The sequence below is a fragment of the Melozone crissalis genome, unplaced genomic scaffold (assembly GCF_028551555.1).
Source record: "Melozone crissalis strain CALT ecotype California unplaced genomic scaffold, PUWL_Pcris_2 ptg000045l_1, whole genome shotgun sequence".
Taxonomy (NCBI): Eukaryota; Metazoa; Chordata; class Aves; order Passeriformes; family Passerellidae; genus Melozone; species Melozone crissalis.
The window spans coordinates 26,833,963-26,848,797 of NW_026535823.1; the positions used below are offsets into that span (position 1 = coordinate 26,833,963).

The window sequence follows — 14,835 nt, forward strand, 5'->3', positions numbered from 1 at the left end:
ACCACTTACACACGCATGAATACATTTAATGAATCTAACGGACAAAGAGTTCTTTTACTCTCTTTTCTAATCCTCCTAAAGTATAAATGCAATAGAAATCACTTAAAGGCACACCTGGTAAAGTACCAGATCTGTTTAAAAAGCTATATTTTCAGAGTGACACACAAACAAATACAGTGAATCCTTTCTACCTATTGAAATATCTCTGGGTTACACAGATATTACGCTCAACTTGAGCAACAAACAAAAGTAGAGTTACTTTATAGAAATATATGCAATTAGATTGGGCTTAGTTGAATAAACTTGGAGATAATTTACATCTGAATTGAAGAAAGCCGTCACAAACAAGGAAAAATATGTCATAGTAAAAGACTTGTAGCCTCGACCCAAATACAAAGCTTTAATCCAATACATCACACTGACTCTTATTTTTCTCAAGAGGTTTTCCCAAAACATATTTTAGATTAAGCATATTTAAAAACACATTTACTAAGCAAAGTAGAAGCTTGTTGATAAACCAGAAAATTGTGATGCTGTATCCTCTACTTAAGAGCATGGTTCCCATTTTTCCCTTCGAAAGCCATGCAATGCACCGAGATGCAGCCTTGACACAAAGTCTAAGTTTTCATTGCCTTAACATAATTTATATTTAAAAAAAATTGCTGCATAGATTTTAATCAGTGAAGGCTGACTAGCCTCTCTTGCACTACTTGACAGTAAATTAAGACAGCAACTGTCTTCTCCCCTGTTTTCTAAAACACTACACATAATGACAGGGTGGTACAAACAACAAAGATAAGACCAAACTTGCTGTTGCTATATTTGTATAGTGGCACCTGGACTATCTGGTGCTTTTTTAAAGTTCTAAATGAAAATCCAGTTTTTCAGCTGGAATAAATACCTCATATTTGCAAAACAAAACAAAAACCTTAAAAAGTAAAAGCTTAAAAACAAAGGGGTTTTAAGCAACGCTACAAAAATGAATCGCTTTTTTTGTCAAAACTAAATAAAGCCCAAATATTAATGATGTTTTTAAAAATACCAGATTTTTACCTTAATCCTTTTTAACAGTGAGTAATGAAAATAATACATAACTCTAGTTTATCTACTTTCCAACAAAAGGCCTTGGGAAGGGCTGTATACACCTGAGGCAGTTCTATGCCTCTTTTAAAGCCAAGGACCAGAAATTTTGTTTAGTGATCAGTACTTGCCCAAAATATGGCCAAAATATATCCAGTTACCAACATCACTGAACATTTGTTTTACAGTTCTCTTCAAGAACTAATCTCACTTTAAAAAATCACTATAAGAAGGCTGCATCTCCCTCCAGCCCTTCAAAGAGCTCATTTTCAACGACAACCGAGCCGCTATTTCATTTTGGCAGAAGTGCAAACACAAAAGTATTTCAATTAAGAAAAGCCTCTCTGAATAATGTGACTTTTATTGTTGTGGTGCTAATGGTGCTCAAGTATTACACAAGCTGCCTTGAGAGCCAGAAGATGGAGCTGGAGTCAGTCAGGAGTCAAATGCAGGTCCTGACCTGACAGTAATGGTCCCACAGTGGCCACAACTCCAAGGCTGGAGGAATTCAGGCTTTGAGGAAGAGCAAGGTGGTGTAAAGCTCTCCTCCGTTTTTCTGCTTTCTTCCCTTCCTTCCTTCTGGTTTGAAATCTTTGATTTCTTTAGGAATTCTCTGTGCAGTTTCTCAGAAAAAGAGAAGCTGACAGAAAACCCTGGACCTTGTCTTTTCCTGACAAAGGACCTGCAGGAAGAGGAGATCCACTACCTTTTCCCTCACGCTGTTTACCTTCATTTTTATTGTTAAGCAGAGAAAGTTTAAGTATTGGCATTTAAAGATGAGAGTATTTGTATATTAAGCATCCTTTCTGCTGTGCCAGAGAGCAAAACAGTCCATTACTTGTGGGAACTGCTGCCTGTGTGCTTATAGTGAATTAACAATTATTCATGTATTTAATAATTCTGAAATGCACTAGCTACACAGAAATGAGATGATGACATCCCCAGAAATACTACAGCTTTCACTCTGGAGATCAATGAAGAGCTGAAAGGAAGCAAACAGCCACATCCTCTGGAAGTTGGAAAACATATAAATACATTTAGTGCTCCAAATGAACTGTAAGAACTTTGCTTTGCATACATCCCAGAGGGGAATGGATGGGAACACAGCCACTCACAGAAGAACGACCCAGGATTGGATTCATGTGCACTTAATTATAATTGCATGAAAGAACAATCCAAAAGGATTTTTATCACCAGTTCAAAGGATTAAGATGTTCAGATATCACAATGATATCTACAGTATAACATTGTGATTGGTAGATAGGCAAATGGAATAAAGAGAGTGCCTAGGAGTGCTTTGGTGATTTAGTCTGATGCATTACTTATGCAATTACCAAAACAGCAGGAGATCATTAAATTTTCTGGTAACCAGACACAGCAGTCTTAGTATCATACCAGTACAAAGGCTCTCTATTGGTATTTTATAATTTCATTTTCTTCCTACATGGGTCCAAAAAGTCCACAACATGGATATTAAACATGAATTCTGGAGAAAAAGTACAAAATATCTTATTTTGTACTTTTTATTCAGTTTATTCTGGATAAGGTTATATGCAAGAGCAAAGCTCTACAGCTTAACTAAGGCATCGTTCTGGGAAGAATAATGCGCCTACCCTGCAATAAATGTTTTGTAAAATGGGGCAGTGCTGAATAAAAGAGCACTTTGGGTGTGAGGGATGTGCACTGAAGGGCTCTTGGGTGGAATACATGAATGCCATGGTTGGCATTAGTCACTGGGCTAACTAATGAGGATGATTCACCGAGAGCATTCAGCACTGGCTGACTCCAGTGAGCCCTGAGTAAAAGAGCTCATCTGAAATGCACACCTATTTCCTGAAACTTGTTAAACAGTTCCTGTACTCAAATAGAGCTGCTGTGAGAGATCAGAAACTATATTGATCTACAGAATGCAATTCTGCTTCTTTTCTTACATCTGTGAGATGAGATGAGATCTCCCTTCAGCGACTTGATACAAGAAGGGCTTTAATCCTTCACTTTGGATCAGTTACTAATGTAAAGACACTGGGTCTGAAAAAAACACATCAAGTCTGTCTTTCTTGGAAGAAAACATGGTGAAAAATCTTTCTGCAACATTTACAGAATTTTTTACTACCTATATGGAAATTATATTTCCACAAAAGTAAACATCATGCTTCCAGAAGCAAAATATACTCAATGTTCTCTCAGGTGCTGTGACTGAATTCACCAGAGTAAGAATGTTACCTACTCCCTTTTTTAGGTGCTGACCAAAAGACTGTGATACTGTTCTTTGTGAGCAAAAAACTTGGTAAAAGCAGGAAAATCTGGGAGCTACAAACGCTTCAGTGTCCTTTCCTCTCACACTCTTGGTTAATCTTTCAATCCCTCCACTGTTACAAGTCATCAGGAAGAACCGTCAGAAACCAAGCTTCAAAAGAGGCATGGGAATATGCCAGTCTGGAATGGCCAATTTGCTTAGGCAACTTCTCAGTGTCTTAACTAAACCAAACCTAACTGCTTGGATAAATAAAATAACAACAGATCTTGAAAGGAGAGGAAAGACAAGGGCAGGTAGTATTGACTTAAGGAAAGCTGTAAATGATAGGAGGAAGGACATCAACCTTTGTAGGTGGCTGTGGCCTTGGGCAAACTAGATCAGAGTAAGCACATGACATCACTGGCCAGAAAAATTTAAATTATGTGAATTAAAAGAGATGACTGCTACTTGGTGTAGCAGGAAAGATAAATATCAGTAACTGAAACAACTGGAAAAATTACAGGTATCACATGGAATTCTCAAAATTCTTTGAACCTATCAGAAAAAATATTTCAGTAATCTGAAATGCTCCTCTGCTATAAAACAGATACTCAAGCTACTTTCCTGATTAACATGAAATTACAAAAAATACTATAGAGTGGAGCTGTGACACTGCACAAATCCTTTATCACAATAACATCTTTCTTCCATTTTTCTATCAAGATCATGACTATGGGGAAGAATGTTAAAAGTCAAAGATGGTCCTGGACATTAAATTCTTTCATGAACTATTTAGAAAGTTTAAACACTCCCTAATGAGTTTAAAAGTAAGTTATATGAAGGCAGTAGTTTGCACAGAGTGAAATTCAGAACAATCCTTACAAAGAACAGCTGCCAGAACTCATACACAAAATTGTCAAACTGCCTGGCTTAACAATATGAGGACCATGCTCCAACATCACCTTTGTGAGAACATCAAAGGACAATTCCCTGCTCAGAGGACTCCACAGCAAGTGCTGCAGCTAAACTTACTATCCTGTGGCATTATTTTCACCACCGTGAGCATCAAAGAGGATTAATCTTGCCAAAGCACAGGAATGAAAAATCACATTTAGGTTTGGAGAAATATCTTACCATTATTCTATTCCCAAATACTCCTCAAACTGTGAATTGCCTGGCCCTAAATTTACTGAAATCCTGATCATATCTGATTTAAATTGACATGCAATTTGAGTTAAATTTATCTCATGCACTTTCAAGGGAGATTTTTTGTTTCTGTTTATTTAAACTGCTGTTGAAATTGGTTAATTAAAAGGATTTAAAAAATCTTAATACTCTAAACAGAGCAAACTGGTTCTGAATTATTAAGCAACATTTTAGATGCATTTAAATAACCTTAAGTGACTTAACTGCCACCTGATCCTAAGCTGTGGCTCAGCAAAATAAAATGTGAAATACTGTACAAGTCTTGGCTTACCAAGGCTTCCAGATACAGTAAATAAAGAGCTTAAGTCTCTAATACCATGTCTGCAGAAGGCATACTCTCAAATACATAACTAATGCTCCACCTCAAGGAGAAATCAGTAGCAGAAATTATAGCTTGAAATTATATTTTTTTAATGAGAAATTAATAAATTCAGTCTTTCAAATATAGCATTTAGAAGGAGGAATCATGCCTGGCTCTCCCTTTCTGAGAGACACCATAGAACATTCACAAACATATTAACCCGGTCCACTTCAGCTTCTTGCCTAGTGGGTTAAAATGCCCACCCTGTAAGATGTTAACAGTTTCAGGAAGGCTTGTGCACATCACTAGCACTGAAATAAGGGATGAATTGAGTATCTGGAGGTCTCCAAAGCACTGGGAGAAGGAGGATCCTGCAGCTGGGAGGTCAAGAGGACTACTAAAGTCAGAGTTTGGATTTAAACTGTACACAACATTTTTGAAAAAATATGTTTGAAAGTGTCAGAATTACTTTGCTGGAGTTTTGCTGCAGCAAGTCAGAGTTTGGGAAGGCTCTTAAAAGAAAGGGACTTAAATACTGAACCAGAGTTTGGGAAGGCTTTTAAGAGAAAGGGACCTAAATACTGAACTAGAAGTTTGAGCACACTAATATACATAGAGTAAGCTCTTTTTGTTGAAGTTAAAGTGATTTCTGGAAGACAGGGAACTGTAACTCTGAAATCAGCACAAACATTTAACAGCACACACGCTTGTTCCCACGGAGCCTTTGCAGGTGTATTTAAGAACACAAGAAATACATTCTTTGCATTGAAATTTCTTTGCCAAGAAACACAATACAGCTTTTCACTCCCAAAGATGTGCTTGCCAACGTTTCCAGAGTCTGAGGCACGAGCTCCCAGCTGCCCCCAGCTCACATTTGTGACACACACTGGTGGTACAAGATGCGGTGCTGAGGCACTGAGAGAGGAGCTGGTTAATATCTAATTTCAGCAAGGGTAGAAAGAACAACACAGTCAGTGACAAAGACCCAATAACAAGTCACTGCATGTGCTTAACTGCTTTGGAATGTCACTGCTGCTTTAAAATCTACAAGTAGTGTCTGGAAAAGGTTAATCTGGGTATTTACTCATGTGCAGAAGTTTGTATTTACAGTAGGGTTATGATACCAACTTTAAGTTAGCTAAGGATTTCTGTGTAAGCAACTGGAACATAGGACTAAGAACTAATGAATTTTTATTTATGAAAGATGTAAAAGTACTTCAACAACACTGTATCAGAACTGATGGCTTTGAACAGCAGGTAAAAATACTCCGACAAGTTTATCACAAGAAAATGTTGATTTGGTTGGAGATAATCCCCTTGTTTTGATAAAACAGAAACACTTTTGGGGGTGTGTATGTTATTGTAAAGCAGATTAGGATTGAAAAACACCCAGAAACTAACTTTGGAAGACATGTTTTCATCTTATTGCAGCAAAACTCCAGCAAAGTAATTCTGATACTGTCAAACACATTTTTTCAAAAATGTTATGTATAATTTAAATACAGACATTTTAAATGTTCCTATTTTCTGCAGCACAAGCATTTCAAGTGCTCTGTCCTTGTAGCACAGATTTCCATTCACGTTGGTGATATACCATCCAGCAGAAGGGTCTTGATAACTTAGAGTGCATTTTTAAGTGTCTACAGACCACAAAGCCCAAGGCAATGAATCTATACTTTGACTGTACTTCCAAGCCATTCAACAATGCCCCATTTTTATTTTTTTAGATCTGTTTATGGAGTTGCACACTTCCAACTCTCCAAACCTGGGGAACATGACAGATGTCATTTACAGTTCTCAGTGGTTAGCAAACCCCTGGGGAATATTTTTTGTCTGTCGTGGCTCTGGTGGTCACAATGGCAACGGGATTCATACATGGCTGAGTCAATCAGCATGAATCATTTATGTGACTCCTCATACATGGCATTATTAGGTTGGAATCATAGAAAAAAGCTCACAGGGTCTTTGCTTCCCACACAACAGACCAACAGCTCCAGACTCTGCCACTAAATTCTCCTTTCTTTGCCTCAGCCTTTTCTCCCTGCCAGTTTCCCAGATTTACTGACAATACCAGCTTGTTCTAATTTAGTGGTATTTTTTTCCTTTTCTACTTTTTTTTAGTACTTGTTCTTATGTGATTCACCTGATAAATTTTTGAGGTTTTTTACAGATGACTAACATTCATAATGATGATGATGTGAATAGGTACAGAAATAGCCAGAGTAAAGTGAAAAACAAATGTAAAAAGAGTAATATACCTGTAGGGTATTTATATTAAATACGTATTACATCAGAAATAAGTTACAGGTGGGAAGGCATGACTTGCAAAATGTTTAAGATGTACAATCCCATTGTTTAGATTGCAAAACACTGTTTTTCTTTTGTCAGGTACACTGATCTATCAGTAATCCTGGAAACACAGGTGACTTCTAGTCTTTGCTTCCACTGGAAATGATACTGCATGCTTAAGGAGTAAAGTTAATTAGTGATTAATGAGATTCCTTAAATGTTGCTTTTCAGTCTGACTGCTCAGGATTCCCAATATAGGGCAAGGAGGAAGAAGAGCTACAAGCACTGCAATCCTGCCCGCAGTTGTGCCAAAAATGGGTCAGAAACCACATCCACTCACAAGGTTGTATGCTTGCTAAGGATGAGCTTCTTCTCCTTTGGAGTACTTACAACAAGGTGATAAAGTAAGAGGTATCTGTTACAAACTACTGTAAACATGTCAATCAGAGCCTCATTCCTAGTGAACTTCCCCCAGGGGCAGTGATGGGAAACAAAATGGAAAAGCAATCCAAATTACTGAACTCCTTTGGTGAGAAATGGTCTAACCAGTCCCCTGGAGATGCCTCCAGCAAACAAGACCCCAGCTGGTCTAGAGCTGCCCCACTGCTCTGCAGTGCATGGGCAGTATGGCCAAAGAGCTGCTGAACTCCACCCACCACTGCCTGGCTCTGTCCTGACACCTCTGCAATGCCCATCCCTTCACCTTTTATCCAGAGACCTTGCACAGTTGGACCCACGGACTTTCATCTTTGCTGTAGCAATGACTAAATAATAAATAAAAGCTAATTTGTGCACTAACACAAAAATGGATTTTCAAAGAAATTCAGGAGCAAGCACAAAAATTATCTGTTGATTTGTCAACAGAATTGGCTACTGTAAGCAGTGAGAAGAATTGATTCTGAAAATCAGCCACAGCAGGTTCATCATACAATTTCAAGGTAGGAGATGTAATTATCTACTGGTATTATGTAACAGGTGAATCAAATATTTATTAGGATATACTTAATAGTGCATAAGTGGGTACTATCTGATGCTGAGCCTTATCCATAACATCAAGTTGCATCCAAAAGGCAAAACCAGAAAGATCAGAAGTACCAGCCCATAACAGACCTAAACAGTGAACTACAGCAGTGTTGATGGAGCTTCCCTCAAAACAGGACACGAGCAAAGCTGGCTCAGTATATTCAAGTTTTCACTGAATATGGTCCACAACTTTTTCTGTAATGTAGGATTTTTTACAATGTCACTGGAGACAGGTTTCACAGCTCTGTCTGTAATATCTGACAGCACTGGTCAGCCAGCAGCTGGCTTAGAGCTTGGCAGCACTGGAACATACCCAGGCACACACCTTTTACCTTCTACGCTACAACACCCCAGCTCATCCAACCCACAAGGAGCGAGAAGCAGAAGTATTTACTCCTGAAAGGTGCATTTACTCACATCTCTCCTTGGAAAGGTGCCCAGCAGCTTGTACTCCTCCCAAGGATATCCCTTGGAAGCTACAAAATCAAAGACAACCTGCAGCTTGCTGCTGGCCAGGAAACGCCGCTCAAAGAATTCTCCGCTGGGCGTCCGGATGCGGAGTTTGCTGACAGACTCAGTGCTCTCCTCCTTGGGCTCGGGGGGCAAGGACTGCTCCAGAGACAGCCTGATGGCCTGGGGAAGGAAAAACAACCATTTTTTCCAATGCCAGCAAGAGAAGAGAGTGAGAAAGCTTTTCTATTTATTTCTTCTAGAACTTGAAGATGTGTCGGGGTGCTCCGGAGCCTTTACATCTCAATGACAAAATAATTTTTATTCGCTCCTTAATAACAGCCCACCAGACAACTAATTAAAATAAATCCTTCTTTATAACACATATTATTAGGTCTACAGTTAATGCACGATGGGATACGTAATTTAATCATTTGGCAGAAAGCCTTGGAAAAAAATTGAATGGGAGAATAATTGTCAAGTGGCCAATTGCTTCCTTAAAGAGTAGAAATTAAAAGGCAGTAAAAGTATTTCTTTAAAAGCACTTGTCAAATTGTCTTCCTCTTGCAGTGGTAATTGACCATTTGCAGTAGACTGGACCCTTAATGGCAGTTCTGAGTGAAAAGAAATATATGCAAGAAATTTACTATAAATAAACTGAAACACTGTTGAAAGATGCAATTAAAAATGCCATGAATTTACAGTAGATACACAGACTGCATATAGAAGTAGGAATCATTAAAAAAAGAAAACTAGGAGAAGAGAAATGGGAGCTTGAAGATTTAAAGTTGGTGGTAGTAGCAGTAGTAGTATTTGTAAGAAGATGGTTCTAAGTACAGGTGAACACATTTTCTGCATCAACCTGCATGAAATCAGCCCTCAAATTGCAATGACACTACATGACAGTCATGTAGTGACTGTCTTCCTGCTAACATTGCTGATGTCAAGACTTTAAGGGCAGGACCCAGGTCTGTGTTCTCTGTCCTCTGTCTCTGTGAGCTGCTACAGCACCAATCCTTTCATTAGAATTTTTTTAAATATAAAATCAATGGTTAGCATTAGACTGCTGAATGAGGTGGGCTTGATTTTCAAGGGCATTCTTGTTATTCATGGGCAGCATCAGCATCTGTCAAAAATTTGATCATACTCAGAAGCAGCTCTGTTACAATATCATCTCACTTAAGATTACATTTAAAGAGAAGGTAAGTGAATGGAAGAAGCAGCACAAACACACTGCCTGCCCCAAAATGTGCCTAAAAGGCAATTTTTCAAACTGAAGAGGCAGTCAGGCAGGGATTTACCCATTTTCAAGGAACTTTCAGTATACACAGTTGCTATTTGTGCCTTTGAAAACCTCCCCAAGGTCATTTAGTAACAGAAACTGATAGAGGGTGATTACATTGCAGGGAAAAGACTGGGCAGAAGCAAGATTACAAAGGCTTTTAAATAGTCTACTTCTTACACACACACCTCTGAGCAAATTATATCTCAGTATAAATATTTATACATAGAATTTCAGTTCATTTTTGCTCATCTACTATGAGATTATATTTTAAATAGATTCTATTTTAATTTTCTCCCTCTCCATTCTCAACCACCTGCTTACTATCTCGCTGTTTTGACATTTCCCCACTCAGTATAACAACAGATGCTACATTATTTACTGAACCCAATCAATTATATTATAGAAAAATAAACAACAGTAGCTCATTAGAGCTCCTTCCTTTGTGCAAAGAGTGCGTTGCTCCCCAAAGTAACCACTCAACATAAAATGGCAATTTACAATGGATATTCTGTACCAGCAAACCAAGTCACAAAACAATGACATGATGGATCACATTAAAAACTCTTGGACCTGAACAAGCAATTTCAGTTTGTTGATAAAAAGGTGTTCGGTATGTGAAGAGCTCAATAGTCAGATTTTAAAATACAAACTGAACATAAAGCCACTTCTGTAAGTAAACACTGTTGCAAAACAATTCAGTCCAAGTAATCTGTATACTTGAAAATGGGGAGTGTTAGTAAACATTATTGTTAAAATCCCTTTTGTTCTACTAAGCAAACAGATCCCATTATTTTCATTACTGCACTCTGCATGAAAACAGGGAAGCCCAGGTATACTTTGGTAACACGGGCCAGTGTTGCAGCCTTTGCATAAGAAAACCATTTCCAAAAGGCCAAGGTATCAGAAAAGGCTCAGGAGCAAATACAATGAAGCAGAAATAATTATTGTTCCTATGCATGCAAAATAACTTAGAAAAGAAAAACATATTTCTTGCTTGAGCCTGAGTGTGAGCTGATGGTGAGCCTGTTCCTGCTGCAGTGGATTCATGCTCAGCTGCTGTTAACCTCACAGAATTGTCATCTCACAGCCAGTCCCAGGAACCTCTGAGAGGCACTGGGACCCTCAGCATTTACTAAATTGAGAGAATCTACAAAATAATAGTTTGAGGAACACAGTACTCTTCACAGCACAGACTTTCTGTTTTTTTACAGAGCCCTAGAGACATAAAGTACTTGTTTAAACCCAAATTTCATTCTAAGGAAGATTCAGTAAAAGACTGTTCAAAAAAATTTTAAGTCCCATGAATTTCAAGATTCTGGATTTTATTTTCTTAGGTTTTTTTTGGGTTTTTTTTTTTTTCTTAGCAAGTGGATTGTCTCCCAAATTAAATTTGGTATCTTGTTTGATCAGAATTGCAGGTAGGCTTTGTGCTACTTCCTGGAAAAAATGAAAGGGCTCCATGTTTTTAAAAGGAGTGGCTGCAGAAAACAGGTTAGAGCTTCCCAAAGATTCTAGCATTTATGGAGCTCATTTCACAGATCTTCTGTGAGCAGGTCCATCTAATATCTGGCTGTATTTGAGACCCAGATGATAAAACAGAAGAGTCATTAAACAGTGGATGAAAATTATTTAGCTGGACTTTTTTTTGTTTCACAGATATACAGTAAGAAATCAATAACAGTAAAGAAAATTGATCTCATAAAAAGTATCCTTTGAACTGAAGTTGCAGTGTGTGCTGAATGACAGTTTCAGTGCTCATAAGCTCAATGAATTAATAAAGTTATCAGAAAAGGTAAAACATCCCACCTCACGTTCCTCCTCCTGCTCTTTCCGGATCTGTTCCAAGCGAAACTGCTCTGCCATTTCTCTCTCTTGTGCTTCCCTCTAACAAACACAAAGGGCAATCCCACATAAATATGTGATAAATACAAATGCAAAGAAATTTTTCAATGTTTCCACAGAAATTAATATAAGAGATAGAATATTTATTAAGCAATATTTTCCTGCCATTCCTTTCCCAAATGGAGCAGCCAAGTCTAGTCCTAGTGGCTTTGTCTGGTGCCACGCTACAACAGGGAGGACTTCAGGGTCTCATGCTCAGAGCACAGCTGGAGGCAGGCAGTCCCCTGCAGCACAGAGCATCCCCAAACTCCAGAGGGTTCCCATCCCATGGGTGTCTGTCCCTGCACACACCTTGGCTCTGTCAGCCTCCAGCGAGATGCGGTACGCCTCGTCCTGCTCTCTCTTCACGTTTTCTCTGGCTTCACGTTCATCCTAAAAGTGAAAAAAAGAAAAAACAAATCAAATAGTGAGCCAGTATGATAAATATCTTTATGTTCCTCAGCACTCTTTAATCCCAGTGACTACAGCATCACCCAACTACCGCTAGGAGAAACACATTCAGAGATGGCTCAAGGGTGACTGAGGCTTTAGAAATTCTGAGTACCTGAAGCTTTGATTCAGTTGCCAGGTAAGGGATTGGTAATTAGCCCTGGCCTCAAGGCTGGATGAGGCACCCAGGCTCTGTACTGAGGGCCACAGCAGGCACAGAGCCCTGGGGAGGAGCAGCCTCCAATGGTGGGGTCACTGCAGGGGGGTATGGGATGGAGTTGGGGGGGATTTCCCTCCTGCACCCAACAGTTTGGATGGTTTTGTAACAGGAAACTGTGGTTTGATGCTGAGAGTGGATTTTCATTGGCTCTCTACTCATACTGACAATGGGTAATGGCTGCTCCTGACAGAGAAAGCCCAATCCCAGGTTCTTCCTGGGTCAAAAACCCCTCAGCAGGGTCCATCCAGGGTCATGACTATCAAACATCATCCAGAAGCCTCAATTCACAGTGCTGAATATTATACAAAAATGGGAAAGTAGCAGATCCTGCTCTGAAGTATCTCAAATGGACTGATGATGGCAAGGAAGGAACAGAAGGTTACCATGCCAGCAAAAAGTATCTTATCAACAATCACAGCACAAAAAAATAAAGGTTTACTAAAACCACACAAATGACAAAGCAAGGCATCATCCACACAGAGGTGGATCAAAAAGCGGATATCTCCAAAAGCTGGAATAACTGCACTGGGGTGATGTCAAATAAAGCAAAGTGTACAGTCAATAGCTTCATACTCTGCCTCTGAAGCAGAGACAGTGGCTGCTCCCCTGTGCTTACTTGTCTTACATCTCATAATTCCCCCCAGAGCCCTGCAGAGGCTGCACTGGTCCCTACAAAAATCAATAGGATTTACCTGAGACTGCTGGTGGGCTCAGCAGGGTCTCCCCTGCAGTTCCAGTATCACAGCACCTGCACTGGGGCAATCTGTCCTGTGTTTCACAGAAATTAAAGTCTACTACCTACTGCTTCCTGAAGAATTATATAATCTTCCCATTCAGCTGCAACATTTATTCCACATAAAAGAATCATTTTGTTAAGTGATCAATTTTCCCCTCAAAACATCACTATTTGGCAAAAACTCAATTGTGAATGGTAGGAGCTCATGATAACTGTAATTATCACAACATACAAACACGCCAAGATGTTCCTCAAAAAAACCCTCTAACATCTCAGTGGTTAAATCTCTAAAGTAGAATGCAAACACAAGAGGAAAGGACAAATTGCAGGGAAAATGATACAATTTCCACTTGGAAAGTAGCAAAATCTTTCCAGACTAAATTCTTCTTCCTTACAGAAATAGGACCCAAAGTTATTGTACAATCAGTGTGTCCTGAATTTCATTCCAAGATTTAGAAACCATCACTTTAGTCAGCAGAACCAAAACATGAGTAGAAGTAATTCTTGTAAAATGCAAAAAAAGGACAATAATCACCAAATAACCCTTCTCCTTCCTGGCTCTGGACATTGATAAGTTTCAGGTACTCTGCTCATGGAACTTGAACCTGATAGCAAAAACTACCCTACATGAATATTCCATTTTTGAGATAAGGGGGAGTTGAAATAATTAAACAGCTCCCATTTTTATGTTTTCCAAATATGAGGAAAGCTTGTTGAATACACAGAGGTTTTCCCAATTCTTCTCACAGATGGAACACAACAGTAAAAAAAAAATTGGGCTATTTATACTGAGACTTTTCATAAGCATACTGAAAATTTATCTTAGAATAGTGAGAACCAAAATAACCTTTCCAAATCAGCTCACTAGAGGAAGATGATTTCAGGTTATCTGCCAGAGGACAAGCCCTTAAAAATATTTAGAATTATTTCAGAGATAACTTATTCAAGTTTTATGTTTTTTGACTCCATGTATCACATCTAAGTCCACACATTGAATTTTAAAGGCCACAAAAGTCCAGTAATGCCCAAAAGAAGTTTGAAAGATTAGATACAACTATTGCAACTATAGGCTCTTCTCCATCAAGGATTGCTAGCAACTAAGATAGAGTTACTGTAGTTTATTAATAAAAAAATAAAAAAACTACTGATGTTATAGATTCTACAACTAGAGTTGAAACATGAATTCCAGACATTAAAAAAAAGTTAAAATGCTTTCTTCCCTATTCATTGCAGTTATCATCATCCTAGAAGTGGATTATGAAAAAGATGTCAGGAATGTGAAGAATTACCACGCATGACTGCCTGGTCCTCAAAGAAATATGTAAGCCACATCTAAAAGTAAATGACTGGGCCACTGAGCCCTACACCTCATTGAAATAATACTGTTCTTACTGAAACAGATCTTAAAAACAAACCTGGAATCCAGAGCTCTTTGGGTAAGCAGCAGATGTAATCCCATGCAATGCCTCTTTGTACCTGCTTCTGTGCTAACACTTCTGTTTGCTAACACTGCTCACATCAACAGGAACCAACTGCTCCAGAGATTTTACGGCTAAATTGTAGTATTGTTTGGTGCAGAGTTACACCTTGGACAAATTTTAAACATTACACGAAGCAGTAATGCAGTTTCTTATCTTAGTCATCTCTTCCTCTAGAGAAGGATGAGGATGCTTCAAGT

The 14,835-nt window shown here is 38.7% G+C and overlaps 1 protein-coding gene across 1 annotated transcript in view; it reads right to left on the reverse strand.

Annotated features, from left to right (window-relative positions):
- Nucleotides 1-14,835, reverse strand: part of FAF1 (Fas associated factor 1) — a 147,057-nt gene that overhangs the window by 6,764 nt on the left and 125,458 nt on the right. Inside the window, exons 16-18 of the mRNA XM_054286164.1 lie at nucleotides 12,064-12,144; nucleotides 11,677-11,754; nucleotides 8,553-8,768 (exon numbers count right to left, since the gene is read on the reverse strand). Coding sequence (XP_054142139.1) covers nucleotides 8,553-8,768; nucleotides 11,677-11,754; nucleotides 12,064-12,144 — 375 coding nt within the window. The remainder of the gene's footprint in view (nucleotides 1-8,552; nucleotides 8,769-11,676; nucleotides 11,755-12,063; nucleotides 12,145-14,835) is intronic.